The sequence below is a fragment of the Sardina pilchardus genome, chromosome 4 (assembly GCF_963854185.1).
Source record: "Sardina pilchardus chromosome 4, fSarPil1.1, whole genome shotgun sequence".
NCBI classification, from domain to species: domain Eukaryota; kingdom Metazoa; phylum Chordata; class Actinopteri; order Clupeiformes; family Clupeidae; genus Sardina; species Sardina pilchardus.
Genome location: NC_084997.1, coordinates 8,015,116 through 8,032,760, shown reverse-complemented (window position 1 = coordinate 8,032,760; position 17,645 = coordinate 8,015,116). Strand labels below are relative to the sequence as shown.

Here is a 17,645-nt window from a genome sequence, read left to right as displayed (position 1 = left end):
CAGGTGTCGGAGAATCCATCTTACTGTGAAGTTGAAAGGTGTTTTTATTGTGATGAGTCATATCTGGTGTTCAAATACAGCGTCTGGTCAATGCAATAAAAGTTATTTTCCCAGGGCACCCTCAATACAGAAAGTCTTGTTATTGATGTAGCGCACAGGAATACTGGAAACTTAAATTAAATTAAATCTACTGTTAATTTGCACAGATCTACAGTCACACTTCCAGCAGCACAGGTGGGAAGGCCTATAGTGAGCTGTGAAGTTGGGAATCATTGGCATTATCTTATGTCCGATTGGATTTGAAGCAACTATACAGACTTACGTAGAGAGGCTGTCATTTCTTGTCTCTTTATGCTGGAGGCAACATCAGCAGATTCAAGTCCCTCAAGCAGGAAGTCCATGTTTGACTTGCATTTCCAATTTGAGCTGACAATTGTTGACATTTACAAGATGGTATGGATTCACATTTTAGCATACTGAATTATTCAAGCAATATCACATTGCACATACAGTATCATTAAATAACATCAGTTACCTTTGCATGTTTTGTATGTCAGAGTAGTACAGTTGCTTAGTTGTTTTTTCATTCAAGTGTGTTAGTTTATTATACTGTATATTCAGATTTCCACAAACTTGAAATTAGTTTTAAAATGAGCTAACGGAGTTGAAACCATTTTCAAGGTGAAATCTCACCATCAAGACATTAAGACAGATATCCCTGCATGCTGAACAGCCATTTGTCTGTAACTTAAACTTTTTTCTAACTATTTTTCTCAGTCACACTGCCAGACAATCACTCTGAGGAGAACACATCATCTCATTCTTTTCTAAAGGCAACGCAATCTTAGGATCTGAAAATCAGAATCCCGTGAACGTGGTTCTGCTGTGAATGTGTACTTGCTGTTTAGACAAAACATGCGTGAGCTAGGGTGCATTGGCACATCAAATGTCTTTTTACACCAGTCAAAGAGGTGTGGAAATGCCATCGTGTGACAGTGAAGTGATTCATGCACTTGGATTTCTCTCTGTGGTAAGGTAATTTTGCTCATGCCGTTTAGTATAGTGACATATTTTTGTAATCCAGACACTCGTTATGCGGCACCCATAATCCCCTCACACTGCAGCCGCTCCCAGATGTCTGGTCAGTAAACCCCTGTCATGCTACATTCACCACAGATGCTTGACTTATTACAATGGTTGCAGGATGTTTGTGAGCCACGGTTTGCTGCACACCATGTTCAATATTTAGGATGGCAGGTTTTCCAGCCACAGACTAAGGTCGTTTGGCACCGCCTTGGCTAACGTCCTAAAGTAATTTAGGATGCCATTGTATAAATGTATTAAAGAGGGCATTTGCGAGGAGAAAGTAAAATACTCGAGTGGTCTCTGAAAGGGCACCCAAGCTTCATTTGTTTCCAGAAAATGCAATTCTGAGGCCAATTTAAGAGACCTATCTGCCAGTAAAATTGGGGGGGAAAGATGCACTAAGTCTTTTTCAGTAGGGTAGGGACTTGCATACGGCATGAATATTTTTGGATACTTTTTCAAAACTCATCATTTGCACACTAATACCCATAAAGGCGGTTTTGTTATGAGGTTAGAGCTGATGTGCTGGATGTGAAAAGACAGCCGGTAAATCCAAATGCCCTGGCTTTCTTTCTTTCTTTAAACACATTGTCCTTTATACATGGCTCCTTTTTGTCTCGGAGAGTAAGTGCCTGTGACAGGATATATTCCAGTAGCCCTATGCGCTGTGCTCATTTCAAAGAGGAAAACTACAAAGATATCCTTCACTTCTGAAGCACAGCCCTGTCACAAAGTGAAACTGACATCTTAAGCAAATGAAATATCAGATAGCTGTACAGAGGATTCAGTTAGATGACAAGTATGTATAGGATTATTTTTTTTTTTTACACCATCACAGCGGATTCACAGTGGACTGAATGAGGTGATATGAATTCTTCTATGAAATCGAATCTCAGGCTCCCTGGGTTATATTATGTCTCATCTGACAACCACTACAAAGATTTCTTTCTCCAGCTGCTGAGTGACATGCATTTGTTTGAATATACTCTGTGGTCTCTGAAATATGTACACATTTTTTTTTTTTGCTCGGGAAAATTGCGTTGAAAATAAATGTGTTTATTTGGTGAACCGGACTTATCATTAGTCAGTAGTAATGAGGGGCACAGTGTATGATCTAGAGCTGTGGCTGTTTCATTAGGCCCTTAAGTCTCAGCCAACTGCTCAGCGCTCCTTTAATGGCGGAGAAGTAAGTGGAGCTTTAAAACATCTTCAGCTTCTGCTGAGGCATCATTTTTTACTCCCTTTTTCCTCTCAAGGAGTCGTAGAGTCACAGTCTGCTATGCCCATCCCAGATGGCTCCAACCAAACTACAACCATTTTAAAGTGATAGCCATTAGAGTATGCAGCTTTAGCAAAAGGGGGTTTGTGGGGGGTGGGTGCTGTGAGGGTTGTAAATCAAAGGTGGTGTATGATTGCCCTTCCGTTTGGAGGGAAGTAAGGAGGATGTGTTCAGGGGGTTTAGATGGGCCCTAAAAGAAGACTGTGTTGGCCTGGCTGGAGCGTTAGCTTCTGTCTCATGGGAGTCTATGAGAGAGTTAGCGACCATATTTCTGCTTCTGCTGATCATAGTGTCTATTTGTGAAGAGCATCGCTGGTGTCGGTTAGCAGAGTTTTAGCATCGCTGGTGTCTATTAGCAGACTTTAGCATTCTCTGCTGGAAGACTGCAGTGTACTTCAGTTGCTTCAGAATCTGCCCTGGCTTGCACACTTAGCTCCTTGTTATCAAGTTAGCAGGCTGCTGAGGATATAGGGGGGTGGGGAGAGCAGGGGATTAACAGTGCAGGTAGCCCAGTGGGCTGCAGACCTCAGGGGTCAGGAAGCGGCTCTGCTCATCTCGGTCCCTCCACAGCCCCCCACCCCTCCACCACCACCTTAGTGTCCACACAGCCCCCACCCCACCACACCTTAGTGTCCTCCACACAGCCCCCACCCCTCCACACCTTAGTCTCCACACAGCCCCCACCCCACCACCACCTTAGCCCCTGCTCAGTGCTCCTCTTCCCCTTCACCACCAGCGTCAGCTCATTACGGCCCTCTGCAGCCGTGCTGAAGTCTGGGTCTGGGTGCCGCCCCGCCGCTCGGCCTCATTGTCTGCGGCGGGGCTGTAATGATTTATTTACCGACTCAGCTGGGCACAGGGATAAAATTAGCAACCGCAACTGGTCTACTTCAGGCCGCATGATGTTCTGAGGGGGCAATCTCCTCAAGAGCTGAACATATGCCTTAGTTATTCACCGCTAAATAAGTTATGGACTGAGGAATTGGATTGAAGAACCCACCTCCCCCAACCCCCCACTTACCTCCTCTTTCCATGCACCCCCACTCACACACACACACACACACACACACACACACACACACACACACACACACACACACACACACACACACACACACACACACACACACACACACAACACTGCATGTTAAGTTTAATGTGATCTCCATCTGTTGTACTTACTGAGGCTCCATCAGCATATTGCGGAGATTACATGAAAATGAACTGGGGGAGCTCAAAGCGTTGAACTGCAATGTCAATTTACAGACTAAAAGGCAATATGTAAATCTGTCACATGCACTTATCCCTCAGGGTAGATGTAAACAAGTCTGCAGTTAGGATTCCAAACGCCTGTATTTTGTCGTCTTCAATGCTGCGGAAGGTATCACAATGGCTGAAGAGTGCATTTCTCTTCGAAAAACACCAGCTGCATCTTCGGAGAGCAATAGCACATTCTGTCCATATATCAGAGCCACTGGTTTGAAAATAATGCATGTCTGATTGAATTTTACGCACATCAGCCATCAGGGGACATAAAGGATGATGATGCAATCCTCTTTTAAAATTGCAGTTTAAACAGTTTCCCTGTCTTGGGACTATGGCCAGGCGGAAAATGGGGATGGGGGCTTAAGTTACTGTATGTGCGTCTGACAGCTTACACAAGCTTAATTGGATATTACGGCCAGTAGGTGCCCTTCATGCCGTGCATCTCTCCTGGCGTACTGTAGGGGCTACTCTGGATGTAGCAAGCTGGACGTGTGTGTTGCGCTGACCGTCACGCCTCCGGCAGATGTTCTCCTGCGGCGTCTGACAGGTGCTCCTGGCTAGCCGACGCTGGACAGATGACCCCAGGGGTGAACATATGCTCCGGTCCTGACACTTCTTGAGCACGACTTCATGCTGCTGCTGCTGCTGCTGACGCCAGTGCTGCTGCACAGAGTTGTGGAATATTCATGTGTTTATCGCCCAAACGCAATCAAAACAAACCTGGGAGGTTTCGCTGTGAGCTCTCGCACGTACAGAAGTGACACACAGAGGGTTCAGATGGGGCTACATTAGACACTGTTGTTATGCTCCCTTTTCAGTGGCGACTACTTGAACAACTTCTAGTAAATATAGTCACTGAACACTTGCCCTCCACTCAGGCCTTAATTAGGTTCTGGACAACTCCATACACAGCAGACTAATCTTACTGCTGCAGGCCCAGGCTCTGGCTCTGATACCTACATTAGTGCCAAACCGAATTATTCTGTGTACTTTAGTCCAGATAACCACCGTCTTGTAATTGTTGACTGTGTTTGCTTAGTATTCAATAACTGCACATCTCTCTGGCAGCCACTCCATTTTGGCATGTGTTGTCGCAGCCCACATAACAGCAAAACATGAAACCATAAAACGTTGATTATCTTTCTTGAGATACGGGCCACAAGACTTGAACGGTCTCTTCGGTATAATGTGACAGTAATGCAGATTTTATGAGCTTGTTTGTCTGCCTCATGCTTCTGCTATCTATCAAAAGTTTTCATTCAGCTTAATGTGGCTTCACTCGTTTAATTGTCTGATTGATTTTCCTCTTCCTGGTGTTGTGCACGCTGTAAAAGCAAGACCAATTTAACTTAGCCCCTGAGCATCGAATATGGAAATGATGCTACATTACCAATGCCAGCGTTTTGTTTAAGGAACATCAAACAAGACAGTGGCACTGAATTTGAAGGAGGGGGAGTTTGGGAACGTTCGCCTCTAGTGATCAGCTTTGTTGAAGAGAAGGACTTATAGGCAGAAGGCAGAAAATGGCAGAAGATCCCATTGGTTACAGCGGTTGTTGGCAGCTGTTGGCAAACTGTTGGTGACTGCCTCAAAAATGAGAAGCCTCTATTGACTCACTGGGTAAAGTTGGAGCAGCATTCTCAGCTAATGAATATGACCTCTCAATATGAACTCTTCCTTTCTATACCACAGTGACCTCAGTAGTGTGTTTCACCTTGTAGATGATAGTATGTAGAGTGTCACTGACTCTAGGGAGAGGAGTGCACAGCTTCAGTTAGAACCAGGGTTTGCATTGTTTACAGCCAGTGCTGAGACCAGACTCGTATTAGTGTTCTGTTTTTGCTGCTTGTTGGAGCTATTTGTTCACTGTTATTGCTTGTCACTGTGTGTGTGTGTGTGTGTGTGTGTGTGTGTGTGTTTGTCCTTGTTGGGAGAGCTGGACATCATTTACAGCATAATTTGGCAAACCTTGTTTGGTCAGCTGTCTGAAAGAGATTATTGTTTTGGTGGGGGGTGGAGGCAGTGGGCAGAAAATAATTCAAAGTTTTCATGCCGCATAACATCCCCGGACATGATGCATATTGGTTACAAGAAAGCAGCCATCCATGCAGATCTTGGAATGCACCATCCGTCGCCCGGGGCAGTCTGGGGCATTTGAAGGTTCAGCGCGGAGTGGAGAGTACACGCGACACACACGGCGTAACGGCGCTGTCAGCTGCAGGTGCACCCTTCCTGCAACAGCTCCCTGCGCTCTGACATCAGCGCCATTTGTTCTCGGGTCGGGGCCCATTAATCACGCCAGACACCACAGGCTCTGCGCGAGGCCTGTCCGCACGCTAACTTCCAAACAGCCGAAAAACGCCAAAGTCATCTGGAAGTTTCCGAGCGCCAGCTCAATGTGTGATGCCCACTGGGGTCGAGCGCCTCTCGTGTCGGGACGGCCTGCTCCGGGCAGTAATGAGGCCCGGTCATCTACGAATGGCGCCTACCCTCCCAATTTCACGTGTGCCTTGACCAGGCAAACGCAGTGGCCCTCCCTCAGCCAGCAGCACAGGAGTTAGCATGCTAGCCCCTACTAGTGCTAATGACGAGAGCCAGCAGATAGCTTGATGAAGGAGTGGGGCTCCAGACTCTGTTTTAGGAGGGGGGCTGGGAGAGTTGGGGCAGGGGTGCAGGAGAAGGAGCATTAAGTCAGACCATGCTGAGCCTCACAGGGGCATTTTTATCTCCTGTCCTCTCTGCATCTCCTCTCCTCTCCTCTCCTCTCCTCTCCTCTCTACGCCGACCTGTGTGTCCATCAGCGGTTTCCGGGACGGCAATCATTCAATTACTGTTTTATCGGGGCGAAAACACCGGCGTGCGGTGCTCCACGCGGAGAATTCCTTATCGGCGCCATTTTAATTAGAAATCTGGAGGAAAAAAAAAAAAACGGGGGGCCACCGTGGAAACACAACCTCCATAAAGACCTTCATGCATCATTAAACAGCCCGCGCAGGCACAGCCTTTTAAATGTAAAGTTGCAGCTGGCTCGGGGAAGGTGGCCAGCGTCACGCCTGCAGGAATGATTGGGCTGCTGATTAACTGTGGATATTCTCCTGCTGGGGAGCATGCATTTTGTCACATCTCCTTTAGTGGCGGCAGTGGGCTGCGGAATAGGGAGTCAGGGCGCATACAAAGATTAAGGGGAAAAAAACGGTAACCTGCCTGTCACAACCAGGCGCATTGAAATTGACAGCTTTTTCCCGTATGTGTTGTCAGATCAGAAAGCGCACCGGCAGGCCTTCCTCCATTTGCACAATCTTCTATCCCTCCCAAGGTGAAAGGCAGTAGATTGTAATAAGATGTACGCAAGCGTCTATTGAATAATTGAAATATCAGTTATAGTGCGCACTGTACATTTGCATCACTCAACCTTCAGGTTTTAGCAGTCGTCGTACATCGTCCGTGTTTCAGCAGGAACATGCTCAGGCTATTTTGGAACATCTCTTTAAATTAGTAAAGTATGGCTTGATTTTTTTTTATATTTTTCTAGTAAACATGGATCACTGTGAAGTTATTTTTCCGTTCCAAGAATATTTCTACATAATGGTTGATGCTGACCAAATGCCAACAAGTAACAAGTGCTGTGCGAGTCCAACAAGTTCATCTAAATGCATGAGCTGAGAAAGGACAGATTTGTGGATTTCTGCTCCCCATGAAATGAATACGTGGATTTATGAATGGGAAGGGATGCGCTGGCTGGGAGATGTCTTCATTGGCCGGACGTTTAGGAAGATTTGCCCACAGATTTACACATAGCCATAAATCACAGTGTGCGTCTATCTACTGTACAGCCAAGTGTATAATTAATCTCTTTCGCAAACTAGTCCACTGAAGGCCCGGGGCTCACGGCTAGATGAAATGGAGGCCGCTACCTTGATTAATAGTTGTCTGTATATTGCACTTCTGCTGTCGATTTTGGCTGCACCGCGCCATAAATCACGATATTCTGTATTTCCTATCTGCTGGTTGTTTAGTTTAATTATTTGAGCGTTCCATAATGTTCTGCCCTGTACAATAGATTGCTTGTCTTCTGGTTTCATGAATATACATTGCTCTGAAGTGATTTGTAATGCATACCGAATGGGAGGAAGGCAGTTGAGCATGCATGCTTGATGGTGTTCTAGAAGGCAACCTGACAGGATTTAGTGGCAAGCACATGGATTGGTTTACACATAAGTAAAACATTAGATTTCTTCATTTTCAACCCACCAATCATATTCCTCACTGAATGGAAAACATCTGTGTCTCCAACACCTGCAGCGAACAACAAGGCTGCTTTTAATGGCTGATATGAAACAGAAGTTTACACACATACACACACACACACACACACACACACACACACACACACACATGTTTGCACAAGAGAAGGAAGAGATCTGGAGCCTATGGCATTTACAGAGAGCAGGTAGTCATGCAGAGGACATCATTACAGTGACAGTATGAATATGAATAGATGTACAAATGTGTGTGTGTGTGCGTGTGTGTGTCACGTAGAATTGTTGAGACAGATTGAAGTAATGGTGTTCTGTTCTGACCACAGCGCTCTGGCTCGTGGCCAGGAGAACCTTCTTCACGCCGCACTAATCCCAGAGCAGACTGCCAGGCGTACAGAGCCACCTAATGGATTAAAATATTGACATTTCTACTCAAACCTCCCTCTCTTACCAACACCCACCTCCCGCCCAACACCTGTGCCCCAACTGAGCAATTCAATAAGCTCCCTCTATGGCTTTCATATTCAGGTGAATGTGCTTCACACACAGTGTCGGAGCGGGAAGTGTATTATTAGCGGTGGTAAATGCGCCAGAGCTAGCGGCGGGGACGCTTAATAGAATAAGCGCTGTGAGGACCTGCGGGTACTGAGGGCCTCTACCTGAGGGGAGACAGGGCCACATTAGCGCTCTGTCATCAGTGTGCCCTTGAGGTTTCGTCTCCCAGCACGCGCGCACGACAAGGTTAGTCCACCCTCGTCACACGACCCCCTGTGCCCCCTCAGGCCTCCTCCTGTCAGTCGACGGGCAGGCAGGTAGGGCCGGGCTCGCTTCATTAGATGGGTGAGTGCACCTGCATCAGGGTGTGAGTATATGGGCCATTCTACAGAATTGGTGCAAATTCACACTTCAAAACTTCTTGAGAAAAATGTGTTTTTTCCTGCAAGTTTTGTAGTCATAAACATAGTAGAACATCTAAGGAACACTATTCTACTGATTGGACACTTTAATTTCCTATCGTGTTTTTATACAGTTTTGAGACTTTTTCTCTCTCCCAAAATGTGTCACTACCGAAACGCAACAACATTTGCTATAAAAATAAGTTTTTAAACATTAAAATTAAATATTCTTTACATTAACCTTCTAAATATATTTTTTACATGTTTTTAAAGACAGTGTTATGGTTCTATTGATTAGAAATAGCATTTTAACAAAACCATAAGGGTGGTCCATCAAATTAAATTCATTTTGAAAGCGATATTTCTCTGTAAATGCCATATATGCACTGATACAAATTTCAAATTCAAGGATTCATTAGTTTAAATTTTTATCTCACTAAATAAAATTATGTAATATTTTCTGATGGCAAAACATATTTTATTTTTCCAGAATAATATGTGTTTCGGTCGTGACTTCAAATGTTCGGTAGTGACGAACATATTTGACATTTCGATATTTTGTGTAAAAAAAAGTAATTAGTTAGTCAAAATTGGTTGGCATCATGCAGCCAAAACATACAGAACAAAGAGGACCTAAAGCAAGACCACATAAAAGCACTTTGCACTGACATTACGCTGAGGAGCTGGTGGATAGGTGAACGACGTCTAGCTCTGCCACTTATTTTAGATGGTAGTCCTAATCAAATCACATAAAAAATTACAGAAATATGTCTGACAAATTATTTGTACTGAAAAAGAATATTTGTGCACTTGAACGTTTCTATTTATTTATCAAAATAAAGAAATAAGTGTCATTTTGTCACTACCGAAATAATCACGTCACAACCGAAATATCAACAAATGTTTCGGTTGTGACAGTTTCGGTAGTGACGAAATAAGCCCATTTTGATCCTACCACTAAGATGCTAGTCAGTACGTAGTTAGCTAGCACAGTTCTCAGTTGTTGAAACATGAGTAAAACCTAAATGACCAGTAGAAACAATCAAAAAAACTTAATTAAGCACTGAAAATGTGTGTTCGGTAGTGACATTCTTAAATGTTACACACTGATTTCCAAACTTTCGATCACATTTACTTCAAAACAGTGGGCCTGATCTACTCACCAAGCCACCATGAGGGAGAGAGGTGCAGGCAAAACTTCCTGGTCCAAAAAGGAGGGGAGTGGCTTAAAGCAGTATCATATTATTGACCAAACTGTGCAATGTTTCGGTAGTGACGTGAAAATGCGGGACAGCATTTTTTACATGATTATTCATGATTTTTCCTGAAAATATCGAATAAATATATATTTTTTGTTTTAATTATCAGAAGTGTTCAAAAAGATACTTCTAAAAACAATGATTAAAAAATTAAAAAAAAATATTTCATATTTATTTTTCAATGGTAAAATTCAGACCTTAGCGTTCGGGACAACCACCTCTCAATAGAAAGCACCATATAAATGATGATATTTTATATATAAAGCTTGCAGCTACATCAAATATTACTTTGGGTTTTGAGTGGTATTTGCTTGTATTATTTTATTATCAAAGAATTTCCTACATTACTGCTTATTAAATTTGTTTTTTGGTTCCGGGACAGCAATTTGCACGAATTCTGTAGAATCGCCCATATAAAGGCCTCTCCTCCTGGTCTCACGCAAACCTCAACATTGTTGCCCGTGTCCCTCTGTGTTTTGGTCTGGGAATGAGCCAGCTGTAATAACTCTCACACACCAACAATGATTTACGACACTGTCAACTTGGGGTGTATGACACTGTGGGGTTTGGGGGTTTTTTTGGAAATTGTATTTAGTATTTTAATTTTCTCACAGCTCCCAATATAATGGTAGCAGTCGATTTCGGGTTCAGTTATCCAAGTTTACAAAACACAGCTATTAAACACAGTCATTAAAACAGTGCAATTATATCTGACATTACAGCAAACATTACAGTTAAGTAGAATCATGGAAAGAAAATACAGAAAAAGAGAGAAATACCCTAAAATAAGGATGGAAAATGAGATGATCTTTTTTGGTTTTCCATAAAGTAATCAGCACGAGACTCATTACTAGCCCACTCAATCTGACATATTTCTGCTGTTTTTCAACAGACCTCAGATCAGCTCATTGAGACGCTGTGCCTAATAGTCCTCAGAGGTCGGAGCTAAAAGGAGCGCTAGAAGCGTATGAGATTGTGCTTTAACTCCATCCCAGTGTCTTCAAATGTATACGTGGCGTTTGTCAGACTGACACTCCATGTGTAATGAAGCGATAGCATCATGCAGTAACATACATTCACCCTGAGGGCATAATGAAGCTAATCTCATCAGACGCAAGGCTGAGATCATATCAGCGTTGGCTGCTAGTTCTCCTTTGTATCCCCAGTCCGGTATTGTCCGTGCTCTCTTTCCCCCTGAACGTTAAAAGGTTTTGGCCAATCATATGTGAAATGGACACCACTCCACTTTATATAGCCATAGAGCTATAGGCGCTATAGGTGCTGTGCTTTTATCTTTAATGCCCCATAATGATATTGACCCGTTGCAGAATCTATGTTTATATATGAGCCACTAGAGAGTAGGGGAGTGATGGATCAGCTCAGACCATGCCTGCTAAATGTGCCTGTTTTTGCTCTGCTGAAGTGCAATAAAACAGTCTATGGCCGCAGATGAGGCGATCTACCTGACAGGATAGCCCCATGAGCTGTGAGAGAAACATGGACAGCGCCTTATTTAGCGAGAGGAATACATTACTGATTACAAATCTGCCAGAGGCACTGATGTTTTATACTAGGGAGTGGCGGCGGCAGTGAATGATGTGGCATGCCATTACAGTCAACCATCACAGTACGTCATTGTAGACTCTTCAGAATAGTGTTGCTTTCGTTTGGGTGAACTGTTGCTTACTGGAGAGCTTACTCATCAAGCTCAACAAACACAGCCCGCCTGCCTAGTCTCTGCAGGTGGTGGCAACCCAAACACACACAGCAGAAAGCTGGTTAAGGGAGGAGTCTTTCCACAGCTGTTTCCAGACATGAAAAAGGGAACATGGTCCCATGGGGCACATGAGCTATGAGGGACCAGCCAGTTCTATTATGGCCCGCTGCATTCATTCATAGAAATTAAAATGAGTCCAAATGCAGGTTAAAAATCGTATGTATAAGCCGCAGGACAGTGTTTTATGCAAGTTAAAAGAAACAAAACCATATTAACACCATATTAACTGCCCCCCTGTATTAACCTCATATCGGAGGAAATTTAGCAAAATCAATGTATAAGCCGCGGCTAATAGTCTGGAAATTACGGTACCTTTTAATGTTATTCATGCCATGATGTGCCCCCCCCCCAAAAAAAAGCCCCTAAAGCAGTACATTTTGTTAATCTTAATTGTTAAACTATTTCAGTAACCTGTCATATGTTAAAGCACTGGTGTAAAGAGTGTATATTGCCACACAATGGGCACTTTGTGGCACAGTAATGACCACCTGTATAGTTCCATTGCAGTCCCTCCTCACCCCTAGCAGGCTCTCAAATGCACTATTAGTCACTGCGTGTCTCCCACACCCACACAGCTCCCAGCCTGTCAGCTGATGGAGCAGCAGGCTCAGGCATGCCCAGGTCTCTGCTCTGAGCCCACACCAGCCTGTCTGTGTTATCAGCACGGCCATCCTCATCCCCAGCTCCATACAGCATGTGCGCACACACACACACGCACACACACATACACACAAACACACACACACACACACACACACACAGACACACACACACACACACACACACACACACACACACACACACACACACACACACACACACACAATGGTTCAATGATGGGCTTTATCAGTCGCCATCTCAAAACCTGAGCTGGGGTTGATGTCAAGAAGTCAGGGGCAGCTGCTCCACACTCTATAAGAAGGTTGATAACCAGCAGCGATAGTAGTCATAGACCCAGCTGCATTCTATATGGTCCGTGTGTGTGTGTGTGTGTGTGTGTGTGTGTGTGTTTGTGGCTGTGACTGTGTTTGCTAAAATGGAACCCCCACCTAAGCTGTTTCTGCACAACACACATGACCAATGCCTCTGCTACCACCATGCACATCACACACAATTTAGCCAATAAATAGGAATAGCTTTACTGCGAACTGCTTTTCACTTTTCTTAGACAATGTTTGCAATGTCAAAATGCACCAACAGCAAGTTCCATAAGGATTAGACTTTTCGGGTCCCCTCTCAATTTCCATTATGCAGCACATCTAACTTGAACGTTATGCTACTTTATTTAATTGGCAATGCATCTGAGCACACACCAGAGGGGGAGAGAGTGGCAGGCTCCAGCTGGCTTGTCATTCTTGATAATTGATATCTCCTTTTTGATATAAGAAACTTTAAAAAAGGAAATCGTGAAGGCAACAAAGACGAGGCTAGAGGAGATTGTGGAGTTATCCGGTTCCCACTGCTGACCATTCATATACTGTGAGAGGGCACTTTGACCTAGGCTGCACTCACTGTGGTTTGGAAAATGGACAAGATTATGAACAGTGGTGTTTGCCTTTGTGTAATGGGACTGGTGAGTCTTGAAGATCCACTCAGATAACTAGGTGGCTACCAGGCTCATAATTCACTTTTCATTTCAAACAGAAAATGTTTAGCTAGCATCATGTCATTATTACATGCCACTATTTCCAAAGGAATGGAGACTATTTATACCAACTTGATATTATACAATGTTAATATTGTGCTATAGATGTGGTACAATGTCAGAGTTCTGCTTTGGGCACCCAGATGGCCAGCAGCTGCCCTGTACATTATTCATTCAAGTTGTGCGTAAGTGTGTGTGAGTTTGTCACTCATTGAAGTGTGTGTGTGTGTGTGTGTGACAGGGGGAGTGTATGTATATACACCAGCATGAAAATTCTCTGCACACACATCACATGCTGCAGAGTGCACACAGACAGACTGAGCGTTGTGTGCTGCACCTTGTAGTCGCTGGGTTTGATAGATAGCTGAGATATTCTATCAGGCCTCGGTTGCTATCACAAGCCCCATCTCAAAAGGCTTAACCACAGTGAGTCAATAGCACCGTTTCCCAGAGCAGTTTCATCTCACACACCGCACGTGAAACAGGTCCACTCCCGTAGATGCCATATTTATATTGCTATTCGATTATTATGGAAATGCTTAAATGTATAATGTATAAAATGCTTTGTATTTTTTTGCCATGGTGTGGAAACACAGATATGTTGCTCACACACTGAAAAGTCAATATGTGAAGACTGAACTGATTGCTGTCTTTTGTTAGCTGACACACCGTGTAAGAGTAGAACCTGTATTCTTGTTTGCATGAGTACAGATGGCTCCACTGACTTTGGGAAGCGCCGTGGTTTAAGGAGGCTTTCAGCACCACGGACAGCACCGCTTTGCTCAGAGGAACACGATGCAGTGCAGTTAGCATTCAGAAACCTCTGTGCCTCTTGTGGAGCTCTGTGATTTTACTGCCATCTTTTTGATTTGATTCCGTTTGGGTTCCCTTTTCACGTCAGCTCTGGCCATTTCTATCTCTTAACTAGGCGAGTGCTTCGCTGTCTCAGTGTGCCAGGGTTTTAAATTCTCTTACTCACTTTCACCAGTAAAGCAGACAGAGGGCATCAATTATCTGGATTGGGTTTTTTGTAAACTTACCTTGTATATCCTCAGATAATATTTATCAGCGAGTGCAATGGCGGTGTAAGCTCTGTATGTGGTTTTAATCCATCTTTTTAAAAAAGGATTTTATTTGTACTCATATCAGTCTTTTTATCCCGCTGTTTCCCCTAGAATTTATCGGCTTGGCATGTGAAACATGCCGTACCTAAGCTTGCCATGAATTAATCACTGAAATTATTGCAGACATTTCCAAGTACTGTCAGTACTAACGAAGCCAAGAATAACAGTGAATATCTTTCACAAGGTCTCACTAATTAATAGCAAAGGACCCACCCAACTCAGACTTCCATCTTCATGCATGACGCTCTCCCACTGATCCACATTCTCTAGAATTCAGAGGAATTCCGTCTCTCTGCCGGAGTGAAACGGTTTCCGTGTGGATGTGTTTATGCTGATGGTCCAGACAGCCCGCTGTGATGAACATGCCTGGAAGCCGGTCTGCTGATAGAACTTCCTTATCAAACTCCGAAGGGGCCCCGTGGCTTCCTGAAAAAACTCCCAGCATGACAATTCCACCGGCGTGCAAAAAAAAAAAAATCCACCACAGTAACTGATGGACTACTGATACCAAATAGCACATTCAGATTTTCCTCCATCGCATCCGTCTGAATAAAATCTCGCTTTGCCTTTATTTATTCTGACTGAAACTTCTGCTATCTGCCTGTGCTTTGTGGTTGTCGGTTGTAAACTTGAGGTTTGTTTTTCTCTGTTTTTCTTTTCCCACAGATTGGGCTAGATCATGAGGAGCGTCAAGAAGAGGACTCGGAGGCCTGTGACTATTTTTAGACCATGTGGGGGCCGGTTCGGATGAAATTGATGGAGACCCACGCGCTCCAGGCAAAGCCTTCAGCCGCCTGTCGTTAATGTCAAGCAGCACACAGGAGGAACATTATGCTGCCTTGCCAATGGAAGTGCCACTAATGGCAGGAAAGTCACTTAAAATTCAGAGCACTTTGCATACATAAGTGCATCAGGATGCCTTCAAAAGTGTCATGCCTATACGTCTTGACGGTCGTGTGCTGGGCGAGTGCGCTGTGGTACCTGAGCATCTCGCGGCCAACGTCCACCTACGTGGGTCAGATGTCTGTGTCGCGCAAGACCAAGACGGCGGCGAAGAACGCCGCGGCCAAGAACGCCACGTTCACCAACATCCGCACGCGGCCGCTCAACCCACACGTCTTCGACTTCGTCATCAACGAGCCCAAGAAGTGCGAGGAGCAGACGCCCTTCCTGGTCATCCTCATCAGCACCACGCACAAGGAGTTCGACGCGCGGCAGGCCATCCGCGAGACCTGGGGCGACGAGAGCACCTTCGCCGACATCCGCGTGGTCACCCTCTTCCTGCTGGGCCGCAACACCGACCCCGTGCTCAACCAGATGGTGGAGCAGGAGAGCCAGATCTTCCACGACATCGTGGTGGAGGACTTTGTGGACTCCTACCACAACCTGACGCTCAAGACCCTGATGGGCATGCGCTGGGTGGCCACCTTCTGCTCCAAGGCCAAGTACGTCATGAAGACGGACAGCGACATCTTCGTCAACATGGACAACCTGATCTACCGGCTGCTCAAGCCCGCCACCAAGCCGCGCCGCCGCTACTTCACGGGCTACGTCATCAACGGCGGGCCCATCCGCGACATGCGGAGCAAGTGGTACATGCCCAGGGACCTCTACCCCGAGAGCAAGTACCCGCCGTTCTGCTCGGGCACGGGCTACGTGTTCTCGGCCGACGTGGCGGAGGCCATCTACAAGACGTCGCTGCACACGCGCCTCCTGCACCTGGAGGACGTCTACGTGGGCGTGTGCCTGCGCAAGCTGGGCATCCACCCGTTCCAGAACAGCGGCTTCAACCACTGGAAGATGGCCTACAGCCTGTGCCGCTACCGCCGCGTCATCACCGTGCACCAGATCGCCCCCGAGGAGATGCACCGCGTCTGGAACGACATGTCCAGCAAGAAGCACCTCAAGTGTTAACAAACAGACAAACAGACAAACAAACAAACAAACAAAAAGACTAGCGAACAAAAACGCTTCCAGAGGTTTGTGTGTATAGGGTTTTTTTTAAAGCGTGCAGGAAATGGTTAAAGCTACATGTCACGCAGGAGAGATTGTATTGGATGAACACGTGATCTTGTGAAGTCCAGCATTTTGCCAAGATGTGTAATTTGTCTACATGCCTGTGAGAGTGGAAGTCATTTCTGATCTTCACGTGCAAAGCATAGAAGGGATTAAAAAAAAAAAAGAAAAAGTGAGAGACATACAAATTGTATTGACGATGGGTCTGAAAATTTCATCATGTTATGGTGCAACATGCTATTAAGGAGGTACTGAGAAACATGGGCGCTCATGCATACATAAACAGCCAATACCGCTGCTGCAATTCGGCTGGGAGGCAAAGCAGATGATTTGCTCTTCCACAAAGGAAAAGAAAACATGACCAAATGTGAATGTTACTGAGTCTTTAATTTCATATTAATTTAATATTGCACATATCTCTGTTTGGCTTATTTGAAGGAGGCAGTTCATCAGCCTTAATGCTGATGGTAAAGCTTTGAGTTCTAATTATGTGGAGCCAGTGGAGGACATCCATTTAGGTAGGAAGCGCCTGGGTCTATTTGTTTACATATTGTTGACAGTGTTACTGCTTTCATGGGGGAAAATATGTACTAAAGGTGAGATTCATTTATTTATAATGTCAAAGTTATTTTCTTACTTTCTGCCATTGCGGGTGACAGTTTTGCTTCAGATCATCTAGCCAACTCCTCTTTGTATTACTGTACAGTATGTGCATATATACCTGATTATGTACTCAAAGCAACACCTACTATCCAGTAACATATTGTGCAAGTGAATATTTACATTGTGATCACTCGACGAACATTCCCTCGAGAATGTAACATCATGTGTTTGTGGCATATCAATCTATACCGAAGCACTTCAGTCCAACTGATGGGAAATATCGATTATATTTTCTAGAACTTGATTGCATTGAGGCCAAAATTTGATTTCAAGTGTGTATTTTTTTATTCTGTAGTACTATACAGCTGTTGTGACATTAAACTGTGAAAGCTTAGACTACAAATCAATCATCCTGGAAGGGGTTGTTGTACTATT

General features: G+C 44.6%; 1 protein-coding gene across 1 annotated transcript in view; it reads left to right on the top strand.

Annotated features, from left to right (window-relative positions):
- Positions 1-17,645, top strand: part of b3galt1b (UDP-Gal:betaGlcNAc beta 1,3-galactosyltransferase, polypeptide 1b) — a 64,026-nt gene extending 46,381 nt beyond the window's left edge. The window contains exon 3 of the mRNA XM_062533395.1: positions 15,258-17,645. Coding sequence (XP_062389379.1) covers positions 15,507-16,505 — 999 coding nt within the window. The 5' untranslated portion in view covers positions 15,258-15,506 and the 3' untranslated portion in view covers positions 16,506-17,645. The remainder of the gene's footprint in view (positions 1-15,257) is intronic.